This window comes from Dermacentor variabilis, chromosome 6 (genome assembly GCF_050947875.1).
Source record: "Dermacentor variabilis isolate Ectoservices chromosome 6, ASM5094787v1, whole genome shotgun sequence".
In the NCBI taxonomy this organism is placed as follows: Eukaryota; Metazoa; Arthropoda; class Arachnida; order Ixodida; family Ixodidae; genus Dermacentor; species Dermacentor variabilis.
The window spans coordinates 99,843,508-99,867,069 of record NC_134573.1 but is presented as its reverse complement, the minus strand read 5'-3'; the positions used below and the strand labels follow the sequence as shown (position 1 = coordinate 99,867,069).

Below are 23,562 nucleotides of genomic sequence, written 5' to 3'. Positions count from 1 at the left end.
TTTTCGGAGAATGAGTCCGCTCGCTGTTTGTGGCCACTGCCAGAGCACATGTGCCGAAGCCGTTCTGGCGCAGCGTGGCGCAATTTCCTTTAATTTTATTTGTTTGGCGCTGCCTGGCACAGAAATTAGCATTGGAATCGTAATGGCGCATTTGGTGCAGGAATCGCAACCCTGACTGTGTAAGTATAGAAATGATAAAATTTGTTACATAAACATGCCCGGTGTTTGCAAGCAGGAAAAATGGCTGGAAATTCAAACACATCTGAATGACGAAGGTATTGGTGTGTTCACCTTGACCGAAATGTTATCTATGAGATTTGGAGCAGCCGCCTGTTACTGAGAATCTTGTACGTGTGCATCAGAATGACTGGTTCAAGGAAAGGTGCAGGCATGCTAATTAGGCGATGTATAAAGTGGCAAAGGGTAAAAGAGACATGCAAGGAGCATTTTTGGATTAGCGGCACCATTCAGCAAGTCTTTAGCTACGTTAAAAGGCCAAATGTATCTGCACAATATGTTGCATGTATAGTAAAGTATAACATTAAGAAACAGGAAGACAACGGTGTGGATCAGAGAGCAAACAGGAGTAGCCGATATTCCAGCTGACATTAAAGGGACACTAAAGAGAAAAATGATTTCTTATGCATCAGTAAATTACCGTTCTACAACACCAAAAACACCACTCCTACAACGATAAGACATTTGGTAAGCCAGAAAAAGAGCAAGAACGAAACATGGGTGGCGACGCCTAGTTCCCGCACCAGGGGGCTGTGACGTCTTGGATTTTGATGGATCTTCTAGGGCCTACTACTAATAAATAATTAATTATAGAGGTACAGATTGACTACATTGCGTTCTAAAGGAACCAAATATTAAATATCGCAAGTTTCAGCCAACGCGGCCCAAGTGCGAAAACATACTTTGGAATCCTTGACATCACGCTGATGTACCGGCGCTGGGGTTTCGACGCGAAATTCAAATACTGATGCTTGGACCTTCATTTTCTCATCTAATAATCAAACAATTTTTTTTAAATGACTGCCTGCAGGGTTCTCAAACAATGCTTCATTAGTCTAAACTGATTTATTGTTTAGCTTTAGTGTCCCTTTAAGAGAAAAAAATGGAGCTGGAGAGGTCATGTAAATGTAGGGTAGGTAACCAGTGGTTTCTTAAGAGTTACAGAATGGGTGTGAAGGGAAGTGTAGTCGAGGATGGCAGAGAATTAGTTGGTGTGTTTAAAATTAGGAAATTTCAAGCTTAACTTGGAATCAGCTAGCAGAAGAGAGGGGTAATTGGAGGTCGCTGGGAGAGGCCTTCATCCTGCAGCGGATATAAAAATATGCCAGTGATGATGGATAGCTCACTTGCGCGTCTATCGGTACGGTGTGCCAGGCTACAAAACAGTGCGTCAAATCGTGATGTTTTATTAACTAGACCATCACATTACTAGAACTTCCAACAGTAACAGCGTGTGTTCCATGAATACACAGAACATTCACATTTTTTTTTAATTAGTAAGCAGAATGCATTTTCTCAAAGCTGCACGAGTACGTTAAAGAATGTGCAACAGAAATTCACCCCTGTGATATAGAGCACCACAAATTATGGACTGTTATAATGAATGCACACAGGTTTAAAGGAGCATGCTGTTTGAAACAGCGGAAAGATGGTCAGAGTGCAGTGTAATCTAAGGAGACCAAATGCGAAGAGCGAGCCACACAACAGGTGCTCGCACTGTCGCATCGCTCATTGCACCAGGCCTCGACAGAAGCAGAATAACGAGCCATAAACATTTTATTGCTGCCATTTCAAGTTTAACAGCAGGTGCCAACAATCACAATACACTGCACAGTTGGTAGTATCACCTTTACAATCCAAGAAACTTGAGAATCATAGCAATGCACAACAAGAACAGTAAAGTACAGTATACATTACTGAAAGAACTGCTCTCAATGGCTCGTTGTATTGGGTTGCCGAATTTTGAATGTCATATTGTTTAAAAGTATGATTCAAAGTTGCACACTGTGGCAGAATAAATGCACCGGTATTGAAAAATGGGTTGTCCTTTCGATTTTACTATCTTGCTTGGCGTACAGGAACCTCTCGGATACAATAGACTAATCTCGTTCACTAGCGCTTACTGTGCAAAGTACAAGATATTTGCTCTAAAATCTTTGCATATCTTTAAAGGTGCTTGACTGAACACAGACCAATCTCACCACAATAGTAGGCCGTACAAGTGGCCTCAGTAAATGTCATGGTTGCCAACCATTTTGAACACCTTGCCACTATACTTAGAGTTGTAACAGCTATCTTTAGTGCCAAGACTAGCTAAGCCGTTGACCTACACATCAAATTTTATTGGCACTGCCACCTACACTTTCATGAACGTAACTTGTCCCATCTTGTTACTATAGGATTGACAAGTCTTAGCATCCCAAAGCAACACAATTAATATGAGACATGCAACTGTGAAGGGCTCCAGATTATTTTGACTGCATGGAGTTCTTTTATGTGCACTGAAACCTCGGTCCACATATCAAAAAAAATTCTGCCACCATTTGAATGTGACAACTGATGAGGACATGTGCTCAGAGACTTGATAGTCTCTGAGCATTGCTTGTACTGAATGTGGTGTTCAAAAGCTAATAAAGCTTGGCAAGATGTCAATGAAACACCAACAACTGCACAGTAAATAATGAGTGGCCCTACAACTAACCGTGATCATGTGGTGAAAAACCTTTCAACACGGAAGTTCACTTACTAATGAACCTCTGAACTTTGTCAAGCAGATGATAATTGCAAAAGGCCTTCGTTCATTTGGCTAACTTCTTTTTTTTTTTGGTCTAGTAGCAATGCAACCAGCATCAAAACATGGTTCAATATTTCAGGCCAACAGGGCTACTATACAGTTCAGCGAGTTTTACAGTGAAGCTGTTAGCCTCTAGTTGGTCGGGACGTTTTGTGTCCACGTGCAAGGTCTTACTAGCACAAGAACAAGCGGCAGCTGGAGGCTCTGTGTTCGAGTTTCTGCATAACAGAACTATGTTTTCCGTACATTCGAATAATACACTCCGATGCTATCATGTCTGCAGGTTGTGTGCAAGTCGTATTTCACTAATTTTCTGATGCAGTTTACTTTGAAAAATTCAATTAGTTCAATAATGCACTTGCACGAGGCAGAGGGCCTACAAGAATGAGCACGTATGCTGTGCTAACGGCTCCACCATTTATTTGAACAATCCGAAGCTATCATGTCTGTAGCTTGTGTGTAAGTCTTACTTTTCCAACGCATTTTACTTTGAAAAATTCATTTAGCTCAATAATGCACGTGCAGTTGGTGGAAGGCCTAGAAGAATGAGGATCCTTGTTGCACTTTCGGACACATGCGTGCGGGCGTGATGTACGTCGCTTGTGGTGGTGGCATGTAACGGCGGCAACAGCTTCACTGTACATATACTTTCACAGGGTGGAATGGAGGCCGACTTTTTAAAAATCTAAGGCTATTTACAGATATCTACAATGAATGCTTACTATACAGAGCTGTTATGAAGTGTACAACACTTTCTAAACACACACAAAAAAAGCAGAGAAGTACCTCAACAAACATCCACTGCCACACCGAATCCCCAAGATGACAAAAAGCATTCAAGAGTCATCTAGTGTAAATAAATAAATAATACTGCGGAATTCGCATTTGTAAAGAAACCAATAAATTTGGGCAAAATGGCAAAACAAGCCAGTACTTTGATATATATCTCTCGCGCAAAATAGAATGCAGTACTCGTACTATGTAACATTCCATTTCATTTTCCATTCTTCTCATCTTGTCGCATGTTGTGCCGAGTTGACAACGGCAGTGATAACAGCAGCATCCGCGTCCCAAGCCCATGACAAGGAGTGAAAAGGAATGAGAAGTGAAGTGGATCATTAAAAAATACAGACCTAGAGTAAAACAATAAATATGACGACACAACTCACGCAACACCAAATGTGCGGGAGCTGGTGAAAAGAAATAGCAGCTTCCACTGGCACGACTGTCTCTTGCATAGCGTGTGTTGTCGTCACACCATGTGCCCTACCAGTCACCGTCATGTCTCTGTCATGCCAACATGTTGTGGCCTATATTTATGTTGAACACTGTGCAAATTAAATGCAGTGAACCACAACACTTGTTTTTAGGCTATGCGCAGTTGCAAGTAACATGCGATGAAAAGCAGTGGCCAATCATTGCCAAGCACAGAGCCATAGCCAACAATAAATTATGTTCTTGCATGCTTACCTAGCACCTCTCCACGCATGATGCGAAGTCACAGAAATGAAACAGTAACAATTGCCAGAAAGTATTTATCAGACCTGTGCCATCGCTATCAAAGCTCCCCACATTGGGTAAAGCAGTTTACAAACCTTTCTCACAGAGGCACAACGCCGTGAAAATATTTTCATCAGCCCTGCATCACCCTGCAGTTTGCGTGGCAAGTAGTGCCTGCCTGTTCAAGTAATCCAGGTGATGTGACAGAACTGTTATCCACTACAGAAAATCTTTAATATTGAAGTTTGCTTCTATTAAAATGGATGACCAGTATAAATGTAATCTGGCTCAATAAGCACATATACCCAGGCACAGTGAAATGCTATTACATTTGGCGGTAATTTTTCATTGGCTACTTCCAGCCCAGTGCAACATTATTTTTTATCCCACCCAATGGCTGAAGTACTTCAGTATAGAAACGCTGTGTAGTCTGCTCAATACTACTACCTGTTTATGTGGCACTGGTTGATTAGTGCCTGTGGAGGTTTCACAAAGGGTTTCAGTACTTCCATTTCTCACACACACCATACAAATTCCCTGACTACAAAGCTTCTGGGTCTACTTTGGCCAGTCACAACCTTCAATAGGCAGACAATTTACAAGAAGAAAAAAAAAAGTAAGGAGAGACTTGAGTATGTACACAACATAAAACAACAACAAATCCTTAACCGGATTGCAGCATGCTGCAGAAAAGTGTGGGCTCGCGCCCAAACATCACAGATCAGAGCACGGTGCTACAGTTAGTCTGCTTTTTACAAGCACGACCTGTGCACCTTGAATTTACAGTTCCAGCTTTTCACTCAAGGCAGGGAGACCCACACTCGAAGCTTCTTTGGTTCCTACGAGCACTGAGTATAAGTTGTCACCATGTTGCCGACTCTCTGTGTGACTGTCTTGCAGTGGCCTTGCCCTAAAAACAAGAAAAAAGGAAGACAATACATTTTAGTAAGGATAGTGTCTCCTTCGTGAGATAAATCCTCAATATACATGGTTAAATGCCTTGATGTTCTTGTTAAGACTTATCAGCAATCCTGGGGATGGTCAATTAATTTTTTAATTCAATTAACAATTAATCATTCATTTAGCCTTTAATCAATTAATTGCTTTCGATGCAGGATTTATTATCAATTACTTGATTAATGAAAATTTTGGCCAGGCACTTCAAAAAGGTTGAAACACAGGTATCTACTTTTGTGGGACCCAATATTAATGTTTGAGACATGTAACCAAGTTAAAAATACGAGTGTATAATGTATGATAAAGAATAATCTTAAATTTGTTAAAGATTAAATAGGAGGAGGAGGAGACAAAGGAGAGGAAAGACAGGGAGGTTAGCCAGTGTAAGTACCGGCTGGCTACCCTGTGCTGGGGAAAGGGGTAAAGGGAATAAAAGGAGAAAGAAGAAAAGGGAAAAAATGGAAAAAAAAGAGAAAATTCACACAGTAAAGCGAAACTACGCGCTACAACGTTCAAAGGTGGTCGCACAATTCGCAGTTCCTTAAAAACTTCAACAAAGCCCTTAAGGCCTTGAGTGCCGAAGCCCGTCTGGACCAATGTCCTAGAGCTTTTTCCTCTGTAAAGGGGCGATTGTCCAGTTTTGCGAGAGCGGTCACGAGCACTTTTCTTCGCACTGCGTAACGGGAACAGTCACATAGGAGGTGTTGAATCGTCTCCTCGCAGCCGCAGGTGTCACAAGTAGGGCTGTCGGCCATGCCAATGCGGAATGAATATGAGTTCGTGAATGCCACGCCGAGCCACAGGCGGCACAGAAGTGTTGCTTCCGCTCGTGGCAACCCTGGTGGTAGGCGGAGTTGCAGACGTGGATCCAATTTGTGGAGACGTGCGTTCGTGAAATCACTGGTGTTCCACAGATTCTGCGTAAGCTCGCGGGCGAGGGAACGAAGACTTGTGGCTGCATCTGTTCTTGACAGCGGTATGGGTATAATCTGGGCACCATCATGAGCCGACCGGGCAGCGTCATCCGCACTGTCATTTCCTGAAATTCCACAGTGTCCCGGTATCCACTGGTAGATGATGTTGTGTCCCTTGTTGATTGCGTGATGGTGGAGCAGTCGGATGTCTGCGACTAGGTGCTCATTTGGTCCATGGTTGAAAGGAGACATCAGACACTGAAGAGCTGCCTTTGAGTCACATAAGATGGACCATGAATGTGATGATTTGTGAACTATAAACTCCAGAGCAGCACGGATAGCTGCGAGTTCTGCAGCCGTCGATGACGTAATGTGAGATGTCTTGAACTTGAGGGTGACGCACTCTGCGGGAATCACCACTGCTCCAGCTGAACTATTAGAGGATACAGAACCGTCTGTGTAAACATGGATGCGTCCTCTGTGCTGTTCATGTAGCACTGAAAGCACGGTTTGTTTGAGGGCGATAGTGGACATCTCCGTTTTCCTTTTGATACCGGGAATAGCAAGAAGAGCCTGGAGTGGATGGAGGCACCACAGCGGTTGAGGTGGTCGTGCTGCAGGCGTGAAGTTTGACGGTAAAATTCCATGGTTGGCGGCAATAATCTTGCTAAACGCTGAACGAGGTCGAGCGGCAGGAAGGGAGGCGAGATGATGCGATGGAAGGCGGGCGAAGTGCCTGATATGCATCCTTAAAGTGTCGACTTGAAGATACGTGTTGATGGGGTGGTCATGCGCGATGGCTATTGTTGCTGCCGTGGACGCACATCTGGGAAGACCAAGGCAAATTCGCAGAGCTTGCGCTTGTACAGATTGGAGGGCACGGAGGTTGGTCTTGCCGGTCCCACCCAGTACAGGTAAGCTATAGCGCAGGAGACCGAGGAACAGTGCGTTATAGAGTTGGAGCATCGCACTCACAGACGCACCCCATGACTTGCCCGCAAGAAATCTGAGCACGTGGGTTATCATGACTAATTTCCTTTTTAGGTAGGATATTTGAGGACTCCAGGAAAGGTCGCGATCTATTATCACTCCTAGAAACCGGTGCGTCTTCTCGTAGGCAATTGGCTGTCCATTAATTCTGATAACGTACGGTTTCATTGCTTTACGCGTGAAAGCGACTATAGAGCACTTCTCGCAGGACAGCTCCAGACCTCGTGCTCGAAGATAACCTGATGTTAGTGTGGCCGCTTTTTGAAGTCTGGCGCGCACCTGAGGACGCGTCGCTCCTGATGACCAAATGCATATATCGTCTGCATAGATCGACACATGGACGGATTCCGGAAGGGTATGGACCAGGTCGATGAGCACCAGGTTAAATAGAGTGGGGCTCAAAACTCCGCCTTGTGGTACGCCTCGGTACGTGTTGCGTTGTGATGACGCACCGTCCTCTGTTTGCACAAAGAATGACCTGTCCTTCAAGAAGCTGCATATCCACCGAAAAACAAGGCCGCCTAGGCCGACCTCACCCAAGGCGTCCAGGATGGCTTGATGGGTTACGTTGTCATATGCGCCTTTGACATCCAGGAACATCGCCGCTGACAGTCTCCTGAGGCTTTTTTCGTGCTGAACAGACGAGACAAGATCTATAACGTTGTCTATAGAAGAGCGTCCGCGTCGAAAGCCTGCCATAGCGTCAGGATATAACCGGTAGTGTTCTAGATACCACTCTAGACGCGTCAGCACCATCCTCTCCATCACCTTTCCTAGACAACTGGCCAGAGCAATGGGACGATAAGACGCCACATCTAGGGGTGATTTACCTGGCTTGAGCAAAGGCACAAGGCGGCTGGACTTCCATGCAGCTGGAACTTCTCCATCACGCCATGAATTATTGTACACGTCTAGAAGTGCATGCCGGGCTGTGTGACCGAGGTTTCCAAGAGCTGCGTATGTCACCCCGTCAGGCCCAGGCGATGAGGAACGTCTGCACGCTGCCAACGCCGCCTGCAACTCCTCGATGGAAAACAGATTGTCCATACGAGAATCCCGCGAGATTGGAACATCACGGGGATCACGTATAGCGAACGATGGCGGTAAACCAGCAACTTTGAAACAGAAGTCCTCCGCTACGTCGATCTCTCTGCGACCTTGGTAGAGAGCCAGGCATTTGAAGGGGTGGCGTTGTTGCGGTGATGTTCGAAGACCACGCACTGTTCTCCATATATGTGACAGGGGTTTACGTGGATCAAGGGTATCACAGAAGGTCTTCCATCTTAGAGACTGCAGGGAGTTGATCCGACGCTGGATCTTCTTCTGTATGCGTCTCGCCTCCCGTAGGTCGTAGATGGACTTGGTGCGCCTGTACCTTCTTTCCGCGCGACGGCGGATTGCTCGAAGCCGCTCCAATTCTGCTTCGAATTCAGAAAATTTAGGAATAGGCCTGAAAGATCTTGTGGCTTCTTGAGCAGCAGCGTTAATTAGCTTCTCGATGTTGCCAGGCAGACAGTCCTGGATCTCTTGGCAATTCTTCTCCATGAGCAATGTGTATTTAGGCCAGTCGATGTGATGAAGAACTGTAGTAGAGTGTGACTTGCGTATGCCGTCGATTTTGACATATGTTGGAACGTGGTCACTACCATGCGTTTCGTTGTCCGTGAACCATTTCACACTGGCACTGAGGCATCTTGAAACAAATGTCAAGTCCAGGCAGCTGCTGTATGTGAATCCCCGCAGAAAAGTGGGACTGCCATCATTTAGGCAGCAGAGCTCATGGTCCGACGCGAAGGATAGTACACGTCTGCCTCGACAGTCCATCTTTAAGCTTCCCCATAGCGGATGATGCGCATTGAAGTCGCCGGTAATAACCCATGGTCCAGGTGTCGCTGTTAAAATTGCACCCAGTCGTGCGTTGTCAAATCGACTATTAGGTGAAATGTAGGCACCTATGAGCGTGAGTGCGACGTTCTTGCATTTTATAGTCAAACACACATACTGATTGTCGTCATCAGGTGCCACTGGGTGTAAAACATATGTGAAATCGCATCTGATATAAACGATGACTTTGCTGCGGTCGGTACAGGTGGCAGACATGAAAGCTTCATATCCTGATAGGCGGATGGCGCTCTCAACGTTGGGTTCACAAATGACGATGATTGTAAATTTGTTCTTAAAAACAAACGGACGAAAGTCCGAAATACGCGATTTAATGCCTCTGACATTCCATTGGAAGATAGACGCTTCCTTGACCTCTTTAAGGAACGAATGTAGAGGAGCAGCCATGGTGCTTCTCAAGACCGGACAGTACCGGATACAGGGCATCCAGTATTTGAAGTGCGCCTCGAGCCGCCGGAGTGTGTATGGCGGTCAGCAGTGCTCGTAGCGTGTTCATAAGGGCCCTTATCATGGTGACAACTTGTTTGTCGTTGTCTTGGTTGCTGCCAGAAGGTGAAGCATGATTCGGCGAGCGTGCTACATCTTGTCGCTCCGCTGGTGGATCTAGCCGTGGCAATGGCGGCCACTCCTCGCTTGAGGCAATGATATGGGAGACATTCTGCTGAGGAATCTCAGTGCTGCTATTGCTAGTTGTATGCAGAAGTTGCTGGACTGTCAGTGGACGCGGTGCATCCTTAGCAATAGCAGTGGGTTTCCTAGATCTCCGGCGACGTGAACGTCGACGTCGCACCTTAGTGGCAGCCTCCCTGTGCGAGGAACCATCCCTGACCATTTGCCTCAAGACTTTCGCCTCATTTTTCACATGTGGGCAATTCTTCGAAGTTGCATCGTGAGAGCCCTGACAATTTGCGCACTTTTGGTTTTCTGCACGACAGGCGTCGGAGCTGTGCGAACCAGAGCACCGTGAGCATACGGCAGCGTTTGTGCAAACCGCACTAACGTGCCCTATCCTTTGACACTTCCTGCACTGAAGCGGCTTTGGCACAAAAGGCCGTACAATGTGTCGGAAGTGACCGACCTTGACGTGGGACGGTAGGCTGTCTCCTTTGAAAGTTAACTTGACACACTGCGAGTTTCCCAGGCGGCGGGCTTGCAATATGGCAATTCCCTCTGTCGCCGGCTTGATGAGTATATGCAGGTCAGCATCGCTTATGGAATTATCTACGTCATACACAACGCCGGCCGTAGAGTCATGATGGTCTTGTTTATAGCAGCGTACGTTGATGCTATCCAGCACCTTAACGTTGCTCAGGATGTCTAGCGCGCTGCGGTTTGTGACATCTATAGCGAGGATGTTCTTACGGCCGTTGATCCTTATATCTTTGATCTGACCCGGAACAAGTGCCTCGAGCGATACAGATGTGGCTTGGCGGTTGATCCGGTTCAGATTGTCGCTAGCAGCCACAGGCACATATAAAATGGTGAGGTCTGATGGCTTTCGCGTCGGGATCACAGTTGCCTTACTTGTGGAAGGAGACGTCCTGACGAGCCTTCTCTTTGCTTTGTGCTTCGCTACGGGCACGAAGTCGCTGTCATCCGAGGTTTCATCACTGGTCCCTGAGTAGATCACAGTGTCCTCGCTGTAGGTGTCACTCGGGCGACTAGACCGCTTTCTCGGTGCGGTCGCTGTTGACGTAGAGGGACCAGGAACCTCTCCAGGCGACTCCACGTCCATCGCCGTAGTTAAGGGAGTGGCGTCTCCCACAAAGTAGCTGTAAATTCTCAGAGACAAAAAGGCAGCGTTCCACACAGGACCAAGATTAAATAGAGTTCGCACTAGTGGCCTATGGAACGATAAACACTATATGTTATAAAATGGCACTTAGAGCAGAATTAAACAAGATGCATGGCACTAGGGAATCCCTGTAGAATGTACGCTTAAACACGAAATAAGAAAAGTGGCAAAAATGAAGGGTGAAGTTCGAATAAAATGTGCAAGAAATTGCAATATGAAAATCACAAGAAACAAGAAAATTACTGGTTTAGGGTTTCAAGCGACATGCTCTTTCCTACAGAGTGAAGGAATGTGAATTGGCTGGGATGTGTGGGTGAAACTGACATCTTCAAATGGCCACACAACCAGCAGGCAAGTATAGATGCTCGGAAGCTATAGATTCGCTGGAATTGACATGAACTCCATCGCTATGTCAAATACATGCTCCAAACTGGTGCAAATCAACGATCAATGACTAGGCTGCCATAGTATGCCTTGAATTACGGGTGCATTTCAAGCTTCTGGCGGTGTGCGTAATAGGTGGCGGGGGAGAGGGAGAAAGAGGAGGGGAAGCGCTCAGCCTGCCATCAGTCGGGCCTCGGAAGAACAAGTGACAGTCGCTCTAACACAGCTGCATTCTAGTGAAATTTCAAAATTTTCGCACCCCTCTTGTCGAACTCCCAGAAACGGTTAATTAAATGTGTCTAATTGGTTAAATCGATTAAACGAAAGGTGGACATTGATGTAGATTAATAATTTTACGGGATACCTTTAACCAATTAATTGTTAATCGATATTACCAAGCCTAAGCCCTCCATAACTGCTTGGCTTCAATCTACAATCGGGCCATGTGGTTTACAATGATTATTACGCATAGAGATTAGTGAAATTCGATAAGTGTGTTTCTACTAAAATAGATAACCCGTTATACAATGTAAGCTTTAGTTTTGCCGATTCAATATGCACATTGTGGGGAAGTGACAGCACCAAAGACCGGGGCAGCTGGACCCGACCAGAACCATAGCGTTCTTCCTTTTCCTCCATGCCGCAGAATGCCACCCGGGCTGTTCACTTTTACCCACTTGACACTGAATTCCTACAACATATATAGCAGTATTAAAATTAAGTTAGTTTTATATTGTCGTTTTGGGCATCAATGGAATGCTGGCTTGTTTCTCACATTGCGCACAAGGCCTTAAATTAGAGGGAAACTAAAGGCCAAATGCAAAGAAATTTCGCTCTGTCTAAGATGGTTATCTATGAGTAGTATACACTAAAGAAGCAATCTAGGCAATCCTGTAGGGTTGGTATTCATTCAATCTTCTTGTCAACAGCCTTTCAATAGCATTTGAGCACACAATGTATGCACCTGATGGTTAGCGAATGTATAACGCAAATTAAAGGATGTCGCTTCCGAGATTGCTGGTATGCTGTGGGCACTGCCTGATATCACAGGCCATGCCATCACGCAGAAGAGCTGTGCTGGTTCTCAATGTTCTGGGTGGTGCGTCGCTTCCGATAAGCAGTAATGGCCACATTTCTTTAACTTTAAGAATCAAGACCATCAGTTTTTACAAGCTTTTCATGACTTTTATTTCTAGCATTAAATTTTGTACGCAAGCTGCACTGTCATCTGCGCTAGCTGAAACTAGGCTTTTTACATAGTTCAAAGGTAAGCTGGCCTTCTTTGGTCAAGCTAGAGATAAATTTATTGCTACGGAATTTATGAAGTGTCCCTTCTGATGAGAACCGCTTTTCTGCGAGAAAGAAAGTGATGTCAACACACCAGACGCCTTATGCGAATCATATTTCTTTGTTGTTCACTAAAAGAATAGAAAGATTTCAAAGCTGGCCATTGCTGGCAATCGCACAACTATTCCTGCAAGGCCCAAGGAACATTCTGGCCATGGTATTAAAAGAAGTACACATGCCATCAAATTAAAGTTCTCTGTCTGTCTTACATGCCACCACCTGAGGCCATTACAACCAAAACTGCCGGACCATTCTTTTTAACAAAGTTTATTTTCTTATTCACATGCCAAGTGACCACAAGTATTGCTGTATTCCTAAGTTATCTCTTAGCACCCAACATATTTCATCGCTAGCTGTTGTGTAACAGTCCTTCACTGGCATTCACAGTGGTGCCACAGAATATTGCTGTAGTAGCCCATGCCATGCCAAACTTGAAATAAACGGTCGACTTCCATTAAGCTGACCTTGATGTGAACAATGGAACGGAATTATCCAGTGGGTCGAATTAAAAGAATAATCTGAATAAGCATTCAAACACACAACCACTTTATTTTGCAATATTATTTACCCAATTATATTGTGCATAGAGTTCTTAAGGGTTGGCATTGGAAAACAATGTGCATCTGATTTTCTAACAAGACAAATGCACCAATTAAGCATACCTCGCAATCTTGCAATCAGAAAAGGATGAAACCTGCAGAATCTACCTTTACAGGGTAAACATTTATTTGCAGTTAATGCCCATGTTTGACACCACTACTTTGCATATTATATTCCAAAGCTCCAAGCAGCATTGTCTCACGAGAAAGTGCTTGTGGTGTGTACTACAGCGTATCAGCCAGTAATAAACCGGCACCAAACAGAAAGAAGTTAGCCGTGGTAACAGTCACACGTTTGGTATTCTATAAGCACAATCTGCCAATCTAACTTTCGTTGACAATTTCACAGCTCTCCAGTGCCTCTTAATTGGATCATGACTATCATCACGCTAAGCTTTGACTGTATACCACTTGGGTGAGTACGTACCATCACTATGCTGGTGAAACATGTTGGCCCGGTGGTTCTGCGCGTGACGTGAGAAGTGTGACCGTGCAAAGGAGTCGCCTGAGCCGAAGACTTCACCAAAGGGTCCGCCCCCGCCACCGCCCATCCAGTCCTCACGCTCATCGTCAAAGTCAGAAAACAGGTCCTCCATGTTGAATGCATTGCCAAAGAAAGAGCGTTGGCCTCCGTGGTGATGGTGTTGGTGTGGCTTTTGCTGACCAAAGTTGGGAGGGCCATTGTGGAAATGCGCTTGGCCGTGCTGCTGCTGGTGGAAGTTGAAGGCATCGTCGAAGTGACGGAAGAAGTCGTGCATGTCGAAGTCATGGAACTGCGTCCTGCCGCCCCCGTCACCGCCTTGCTTGAAGGCAGAGCTTCCAAACTGGTCGTACTTCTGGCGCTTCTCGGTATCCGACAGGACCTCGTAAGCTGTTCAGGCGAGGGAAATAAAAAAAAATAAAGAATGTTAACACAGGCTTGAAAGGTACTTTCCATTTCAGGAAAACAATGAAGATGTTATATGGCCACAAAAACTACAGAAAAATTCCAATAATACGATATTCTCGAGGCCTCGTAATTTATTTGTATCATCCAAAACTTGTACAGTCCGTAACAAAGGTTTGTTGCAGCATAAAATTGAAGGTGAGATGGGTTTCCTACATTTATGTTTATATCTTTAGTTAGAAAAGTCTCTGATGGCTTTCTGAATCTTTATTCCCGCAATGTTGTCTGTGCACTGAACACACTTGTAGAATGCAAAATTTTATGTTCATGCCTTTTTCTGTGTTGCCAGTAGTTGCTGCATGCCCGAGTCAGCGCTTTTCAAGTGAGCTGGACCCTGCTAAGATCCCGAAAGATAACGATTTCGAATGCCGGCTTCAGAAATGTACTCCTCTGAACAAGAGAGACCCTGTGGTGGCTCAGAAATGTCTATAATCCACTGTAAACTGGAAGAGCGCTTAAGTTATCCCGAAACTGAAAGTACTGCACCTAATGCATTCTTGCAAGGACTTTTCAAAATCTTATCACTCTGAAATTTGTGACAACCATGAATTGTATCATGAAAATTTGGCTGCAATACAGACAACACATATAACGGCCTACAGGAGGACCTTGTCAAGCAAAACCTCAAGAGACTGGAGAAATATTCTCCAATTAACACTTACTGAGAAATATGTACAGATGTGTACAGCAGTGTAAGCACTATATGTTGTACACCTGGTTAACATAGCTTTCAGAAATGTCAAGGCTCAAGAAGTGAATCTGGCAGCAAGTTCTTTACAAAAAGAAAAGAAAATGACAAAGTGCCTTTAAAAGTTTAATGTGGAACCAATACAGTCACTGACCAATAATTGTGACTCAGTGGGAACTGCATACAAGAATTAATAAACGGAAGTCTGAAGAAATTAATTCACCAGAACATAGGCAACATTATTCTTGAAGTGAGCCCCATCTCTAAAACAAAGAAGAGTAGTAAAAGAAACTCCTGCATGCACATATGACTTGGTCAGCCCGTACTTCGACCATTGCCATGCTAGTGTTACAGATAGACGAAACTACGGTAAATGTATGCACCAGATCTCCATCTCCTGTCGAAGAGATGTCAGCCACACTCTAGTTTCCTTTATTTCATTACCCACAGTACAAATCGACATGTACAGTATATGCTTGAATGAACAATGTATCACTTCTTACTACCTCTCTTTAAGGGTGCCTTTCTTCACAGACGACAGGTGTCACAAAAAAAAAAAAAGAAAAGAAATTCAGGTCCTGGTTCTGTGCGAAAATCCTTTAGAGCTTGCATTTGGCTTTCCAGTTACAGAAAGTTAAAGAATTATGGTTCCGATTTACAAATTTTTTCTTTTTTTCTTGCATTGCCTCTTTACAAAACCAAGCAATTTAGAGGCTGCTGCTCCGTTTAAGCAGCAATTTCGCCTCATTAATTTTTTTTACCAAGGTTCCACTGTACTAGTTATGATAACCAGATTTTAGCATTGCTAGAATTTCACAACCTTGCACACGGACATAATGTCCTGGTTAAATGACTGCTTATTCAATCTGAGCACCTTAATCCTTCTTTCTACACAGAATGCAGAAGGAAGGCATGCTGCCTTGCACTGATACCCGATTGAGAAGTTCAGATCTTTCATCAATAGCACAATATCTTGCCATTAGTAATAATTTTTGCAATCAGGATGCACAAGAAAAGCCTGTTATGGACTAATTTACAGTATAGGTATGCATAAGGCTATGTACCTGTGCCTACACACTATATTGCTGTTTTACTGAGACAGCAATTGTACAGACATTCCAGGTGTATTTCTGCCATTGCTATGAGGTTCTGTATAAAGTCCAAAGGCGATAAAACTTTTTCCGCGCACCATGTGCTCCACATGCGAGTGAAAGTGTGCTAGGGCGTGCCGGCAATCATGGCTCAACCTCATGCACACAGGTGAGGAAAGCGGGGAGGAAGCGTGCCGTCTTCCGTCGCACGCAACGCTCCGGCAGTAAGGTAGGGAGCAGGCATACTACTACAGATAGCCCGTGCAGCCACCTGCACCCGCCCGGGCCGCTATATCTGGAAAGCCATCTGTGACAGGGACAAAGTATGCCTCGCGCTGTGTTTTCACAGCTTAGTTCGTGTTGATGCAAGACGCAGCACAAAAGTCAACTCGCTCACTGCTGCTGCCGCGTTTCCTCACTCCAGCATTTTGACGAGTTTCTATAGTCGAGCGAGATGTGTTCATATTTGCTTGGGTGTGCATGGCACCATGCTTGTTAATTTATTTAGTGTGCCTATGTTTACAAGTTCATACGGCCGATAAGACTACTATTCTTACTTCGTATAGCTAGCTGTTCACTAGTTTGCTATCGCAATCAATGCTTCGCCAAAACTGCAACTTTTTTTGCAACACCAACACACCAGACTGTCAATTTGCTCGAATATGGGCGGTCAGAAACAATACGGCAGTTTGTACACATTCACCAAAGCAGGATGCCACTTTTCGAGCACTTGCGTGGTGCAAATAACACAGTTTGGTACAGGGTGCAGCAATGTGAGAACACCTAATCTGTGCTCCAGTGAACAACACAGCAGAAGTAGTGCCCAACTTCATAGCAAAGATGTGCTTGATGCAGGAAGTTAGGTAGATCTTTGTAGGTAAAGCATTACTGCAAAGGCTACGCTGTTTGCGGTAGGCATGAGGGAAGTCGTGAGAGGGCGAGCACAGAAGGATGGTCACTTGACAGGTGCTGTCTTCCTGCTTACCTGTTGTTGTGCACGAAAGCGAAAAGGGATGACGGAGTGCGCACTAAGGGGGAGGGAGGGTGGCACGTGAGCACACTAGCCAGGCTATCGCTGCGCATGGCGCGGATGAGCACAACCATGCAGGCCACATTTTGTAGGTAATCTGCGGCAGGTACAAAGGCAAGTTGGCTTGTGGCTTTGTGTGCGCACCTAGTGTTGGAGGTCGTCTAATCTCAAGTTTCGAAGCCATGTCGAGGCTAAAGGCAGTAAGAAGCGTTCGTTCCCCCGCTGTCACCGCTTTTCCTCACGGTAATGTTCTGACGGCGAGCATCCATGGCCATTGAGTGAGATTTGTTTATGTTTGCCTGTTCATGCGTGACACCATGGCTGTAAATTTAGTAAATAAATGAATCTTTACTACAGTTTATGCAGCCGATAAAACTACTAACCTTGCATGTCTCAAGTGAGCTGTAAGTGGTCCCGAAATATTAATTTAATGTTCCCTTAAACAGTAGACCACACTGTAGACTGCGAAGTTAGTTGGGAACAGTTTTCAAACGTACCTACTGTATTGTTCTTTTCTATCGCCCATTCTATGATGGCGGTTGAATTGACTGATTTAGGTTTAACATTGCAAAGCAACACCTGAGCTCTGACAGACACCGTGCTGGAAGGCTCCAGATTTTTTTTCACTAGCTGCATTCTTTAACTATGCACATAAACCTACTTCCATGAATGTTCTCGCATGCCGCCTCCAACAAAATGCAGCCGCAGCAACTGTGAATCGAACCTGTGCCCTCGTACACAGCAGAATACCATAAGCTACTACTTCGGAACGAAACTTGCATGTGCGGCTTCTACATGGAATTCATTTCCTAGTAACAAGATGCCATTTTTAGGTACAAGTGATTTTGTTCAAAATATTGCAGACAGACTTGTTTTTAACATCTATAACCGCACAGCTGCTGTCATGTACATAAAAAGCACCCTTGAAGTGCCCCCTGTTGCATCCTACCACATACACTGCAGGCTTTCTTTATTTTCACAAAATCTATTATCAAATCCTACAGCTCCACCTAGATCTGATTTCCCCACCCTTTGTTTCTTGCCGTATCGATTTCAGTATTAAACTCGGTACTAACACGTCACACAAAAGTTTGCTTGTACTCAATCGTCCGACAAACTTTGGAGGATTTGAACAGCATTCCACGATCAATTACATATATGCAAGACATTCATTTTCATGAATTACTAGCTAGTATTAGATAACCAGTAATTTTAAATTTTCTCTTACTAAATTTCCGAGTTCTACGGCTCCCCTCTATAACATCTTTGAGCCTTGATTACTGGGCCAACCATTACAAGTACCCCCCTGCTTTATCTGCACTATGAGAATTGTGAACGAAGTGAAACAAAACAACGAGACAAAGTCCGTGGTCCACTTGCCCTGCGCAATATTCTTGAACTTCTCCTCCGCGCCTGGCTCCTTGTTCTTGTCTGGGTGGTACTTGAGGGCCAGCTTGCGGAATGCCTTCTTGATCTCCCGTTCAGTGGCTGTGCGCTTGACACCCAACAGCTTGTAGTAGTCCTCCTCCTCAGCCGCGCTCACCGCTAAGACTGCCGCCCACGCCAAAAGAAGCACCGGCCACCACTTCATGGTACGTGCAGAATGGATCTGCAAGAATGTCAGTGAAAAGGAAAGTGCCTTGTCACAAACGCATTTGTCAGTTTGCTGCCTACCTACTCAAAATTAAATTGAGCTGTTTAACATCCCGGAAACGCACAATGGGATATGAGAGACATTGTAGTGGAGGGCTCCAGATTAATTTTAACCAGCTGGCCCACTTCAGCAAGCACCCAAAGCATGGCACATGAGTGTTTTTGCATTTCAACCCCCCCGAAATGCAACTGCCACGGCTAGAGTCAAACTCACGGTCTTGTGCTTAGCAGCGCAACACCACAGCCACTGAGCTACTGCGGCAGGTGTTTGTCTGCTTCACTAAAGCTAAATGCCGCCAGCCAGCATGGAGCAGAATACATTAGCACTGCGGCTGAGAATTTGTTCTACGCTGGTCATGTCAGAGCAGATTCATATTTCTCACCGTTCCAGACTAAATTGCTCCGAGATATATCACTCCCTCTTTGCTCCACCATTGAGGTAGAAATTCAATTGAAAGTTTCCACATGCATAAAGTCACCTGCACACTCACTTGCTGACTTAAGTGGCTCCTTTCAAATGACCAGTGGAAGTTCTCATAAATCATTATTCATGACTCTCATGCACTAGAGCAGGCGGATGGTGCAACATGCCATGACAGACACCAATACCAATACCAATGACAATACCAATACCAAGACGCAGTCAAGTCCAAGACAAAAACTTGTGCAGTGAACTTTTTACAATTTGGCACCAGTCAATTCAAACTACCCTTTTTATTTATTTCAACTGTGTTCAACGTCTCATCAAGCACCCATCCATTTTAAGCACTTCGTTCAATTCTAACACCAGATAACTTGAAACAATTATGTGCCTCCTGCCAAGTACGGGTGCTTCACTGTAGCATATGAAAGATGCAATGGCAACAGAAAAATATTTGCACAAGTGATTGGCGATCAAGAGGCAAACATTGCGATACTCAGCGCTGCAACTGACAAGCTGACAGTAAGAGTAACAAATCATTCTGACTCCTCCCTCTGAAGGGTGGTTTTAGACACTTGAGAATTGGGAAGAATAAACTTTGGTTTTACAGATAGCCACCATATGAAGATTTGATGGAAAGGTCATAATAAAAATGCATGATTGCTCGTGTGCTGTTTTAGATACTAACACTTCAAGTAAAGCATGCTGCAACTTGAATGTTGCACTGGATAATGACTTGCATGCATCAGTGATTATCCATCAAGGTAAAGTATGAAATGGTAACTGATAGGGCGTGTACAGCACACAATGGTCAGCAACAGAATTACATTCACAGGTTAATGGTTATTAAAGTAAGGAAGTACAACTTTAGCTATACAATGCAGACCAGCAGTATATAACTGGGCTTTCCCGATGAATCTTGAGTGCAGCATGCTTCAGGTCTGGAGGTGAGAGTTCCTGATTGGAACAAAGTCACACAGGACTAACATTTAATTTGTGCCGCTTAATAAGCATTACATATAATCAACATATCACTATTATGTAGTTTCACACTCTTAATTCGCACTCTGGTCATTGTTAACTTAGTTTGACATACAGAATGGTTTATGTATGTTTACTAACACAAACTGCAATTTCTTCAAGCCAGATTGACTGACAACTGAAATGAATAGTTATTGAAACAATTATGAGACATAGGGAGGCATCTTTTTCGTGTGCAGAGTTAAAAAAACAAAAAATAACGCTAAAGGTGAATATAAAACTGACAATACAGACTGCACAATACACATCTCTAAATGACTGCTACATTAGTTGCAAGTTATCAATTTTAAAGTTACTTGTGCTGTGAGATAGCAGTTTAATTTAAAGCTAAATGAAAGTTGTTTTTTCTTTTTGTGCATATAGCCAGCAAGCACTGAGTGTATAAATGATATACAGCCGTCCACACGTGCCCAAAGCACTTTCCTGTCTCCGCAGGCCCGGCCCACTTTTTATGAGACGACCTATTTATAGCCGCTTAAGAGGTTGCCCAGCTACAACCACCGCTGCTGATGCAAGATTTAATGGGTCAGTCCCGGAAGTGCACGAAAAGTGAAACTGTGTCTCAGCACAAATGAAGGATTGTCAAGCAGAATGTCGTCTAATTAGACTAACACATACCTATCTGCCAGATTTCCGTGATTTGAAGTTACAGTTAAAAGAACAAGGTCTAGTGCTTTTCTTTACACGAAACTTCTTGTGCACCAAGGAATGATTGTTTGCCCAAAATTATTTAATTTATATATTTATTATACCTCAAAGGTCCCAGAGATGAAAGATGAGATGAGGATTACATGAGGCGTCTTCATCAGAATATTCATTACATCACTGTAATATTTACTTATGAATGTCAATTCCCATTGCACAATCGCCAAACTAACCTCACAGCCAAAATTCTGCTTAACATATGGGCTACCATAATATTTAAAAATAAAAAGGTGTTGAAAGCAAAATTACAGAAATGTGAAATGGACATTAAAGAAGGCCACAAATGATGAGTGGCACAAACTGGCATCATAAGCTAACATAAAATTTATGCACACAAGTTATTACCTGTCATGCACAAAGAACGAAGTTTAACATTTCCATTGCACCCAAAATGAAAATACAAATTGGAATGGCAAGCGAAAAACCCACAGTAAAGTTCAATTCATGCTTAAATGTGCTACATAAACCCAAAGGATCTATCACTTTGCATCACTTCAGCACTTAAACCCTTACACAATAGGTGTGAGATAATCGGTGAATGGCTCATTAAGGTAAGTGTGAATTTTTGCTATTTTTTTGCCGCAACCTGGCGAAGTCAAGATTATTTATAGCACAACCTTCTGATAAACTGCAAACAAAGGTCGCAGGCCTCCCACAGAAAGGATTTTGTGGTATATAGAAATACTAATAGTTAAAACACATATTCGTCACACGAGCCACTTTTCTTTTCTTTTTATTATTATTATTACTAGAATATTATTCGGTCAGTACCAGTCGTTTGCTGTAATATTATTACAGAGTAATACAAACCCAGCCTTCGATCGAGAGAGAAATGCTCTACATCGTATTTCTTTTTTTTAAGGCGCCTGCGTTACTTGCGCGGCTTACGCCACGTACGTACTACTTAATGGACTCGAGTCTGAATCTGGTCACAGCTGACGGTACAGCTGGGATGTTGATTGCGTCAGGCGCGTCCACTGAATGGGCTAATACGATCAGCGCACCCCATAAAACGACACCGTTGTCAGTCGCAGGTGGGGATGACTGTCTCTGGGATAAGAGAAGGGGCGCTTGATATATAGCACTGCGCCCCATCCTGCGCGGAAACACTGATCACCCAAAACTGTAGTAGCTCTCGTTACTACACGCACGGATTGTTTTGCAGCAGTGACATTTAATACATGTGCTCTACAGCAGAACAAAAAAACATAACGCGAAGAGAATCTTGCAAAGTTGACGTGTTACTCGTAGGATAAAGCAAGCACATGCGCATAAATAAAGCTTGGAGAAATTACAAAACGGCGGCGCGCTCTCAAGAGATCTTGAAAGCGCTGGGGATGCACACTCAAACGACGCGCGCGTCGGTCTCACCTTGACAGTGCGATGACAACTATCGGGGCTACCACAGCGACAATCGCTGAATACCAAACAGTAAGTAGCAGGCACGCGCAGGTATTCCCGGAACGAGCGTCTTCGACCGGAATGCCAAACGACTCGCGGACTCACAGCAGAACAGGTGATATCCGCGCTGCCAAGAAGCCTTGGGACACGAAGTCTTTTCCCATTGGCCTACGCCTCGGTCGAGAGAAGCGGTGAGGAGAAGAGGGAAATATAGGCCGGCGCGGCGACTCGGGCGCACAAAACCAAAACAACGCCCGAAATGGCGCTCGATTTTTGTTGTCCACGTCTCTTGGTCCAGTGCGGGCCGTCGTAGCGTGCTTATTGGGGCGACTGGCGCGAAAACCCTGAGGCGCCTTAATTGGGTGGGCAGGGCACGAACGACACGGGGATTCAGTCACAAAACAGCTGCAAGAAAGTTGTGCGCCAGAAAACGCGTTTCGTTGTAACTCACCGAGTCACTCAGAGCTCCTGTTTCGACAATTTAGAGGCCCACGACATGCGCGGAAAACAGAATAGGGAACCTGAAAGCGGCCGCGGCCACCAAATTTTGTTTCGATTTTGGGGCTGATACCTATGGCGATGACGTTATCGGGCTGGCTGCAGTTTCAGCGGGCAGCACTTGTAACGGTAAAATGAATGTTTATATAGATGAATTTCTTTCGCACTTACTAGCGAACTGGTTCTAGTTACTGAGGTTTGCTGGTCAGCTACTGCGATTGTAACTCAACAAATAAGCGGCATTTCTTCTTTTCTTTTTATGTGCTAGAGCCACTGATCTGTATAAAACACAGTACAGATCAGTTGTCAAAACATCTTCAGCAAGGTTACACTGTAGTGGGCATAGAATATATCATTCCATGAATAATGCGCACGAACAGGTGCACGATATCATCCCCCCGGCGTTTCTTCGTCGATCCTGTTTGCGCGTCCTGATATTATCTGTACGCACCATTTGGGGCCTATCTTGTCCCACAACGACACACACTACTCTCTTAGAAAAATGTACACCCTTTGGGGCGTATCTTGTCCCACAACGATAATCGTCATCTGTCTTGCCCGCGTTTCCTTTCTTTAACGCTGCGAGCCTGGTACTTCCCAGTCACGAACGGCATGCGCGTTATCAGTGTGACGCAGCATTCTCGACAGGAAAGTAGCGAGCGCCGAGTTTCAAGAAAGGAAACGCAAGCAAGGCAGATGACGATTATCGTTGTGGGACAAATATGCACCCCAAAGGATGCAACCGTTTTAAGAGTGTAAAACAAAATTACACCCTTTGGGTAGTATCTTGCCACACAACAACAAACGTAATCTGTCTTGTCCGCATTTCCTTAATTTCTTTAACGCTGCGAGCATACTTCCCAGTAACGAACGGCATGTGCGTTATTA

The 23,562-nt window shown here is 44.5% G+C and overlaps 1 protein-coding gene across 2 annotated transcripts; it reads right to left on the bottom strand.

Annotated features, from left to right (window-relative positions):
• Positions 1–1,776: 1,776 nt before the first annotated feature.
• LOC142584947 (dnaJ homolog subfamily B member 9-like) lies at positions 1,777–22,743 on the bottom strand. Of its 2 annotated transcripts, none has more exons than XM_075695312.1 (4): positions 22,628–22,743; positions 18,336–18,564; positions 13,628–14,071; positions 1,777–5,222 (listed from the first exon to the last, which is right to left on the bottom strand). In XM_075695312.1, exons 2-4 carry the CDS (start codon positions 18,544–18,546, stop codon positions 5,152–5,154), a joined length of 726 nt encoding a protein of 241 aa, XP_075551427.1. In that variant the 5' UTR covers positions 18,547–18,564; positions 22,628–22,743; the 3' UTR covers positions 1,777–5,151. The 2 variants fall into 2 exon arrangements, with proteins under 2 accessions (XP_075551427.1, XP_075551428.1); XM_075695313.1 differs by lacking the exon at positions 22,628–22,743 and adding an exon at positions 22,147–22,333.
• Positions 22,744–23,562: the final 819 nt, after the last annotated feature.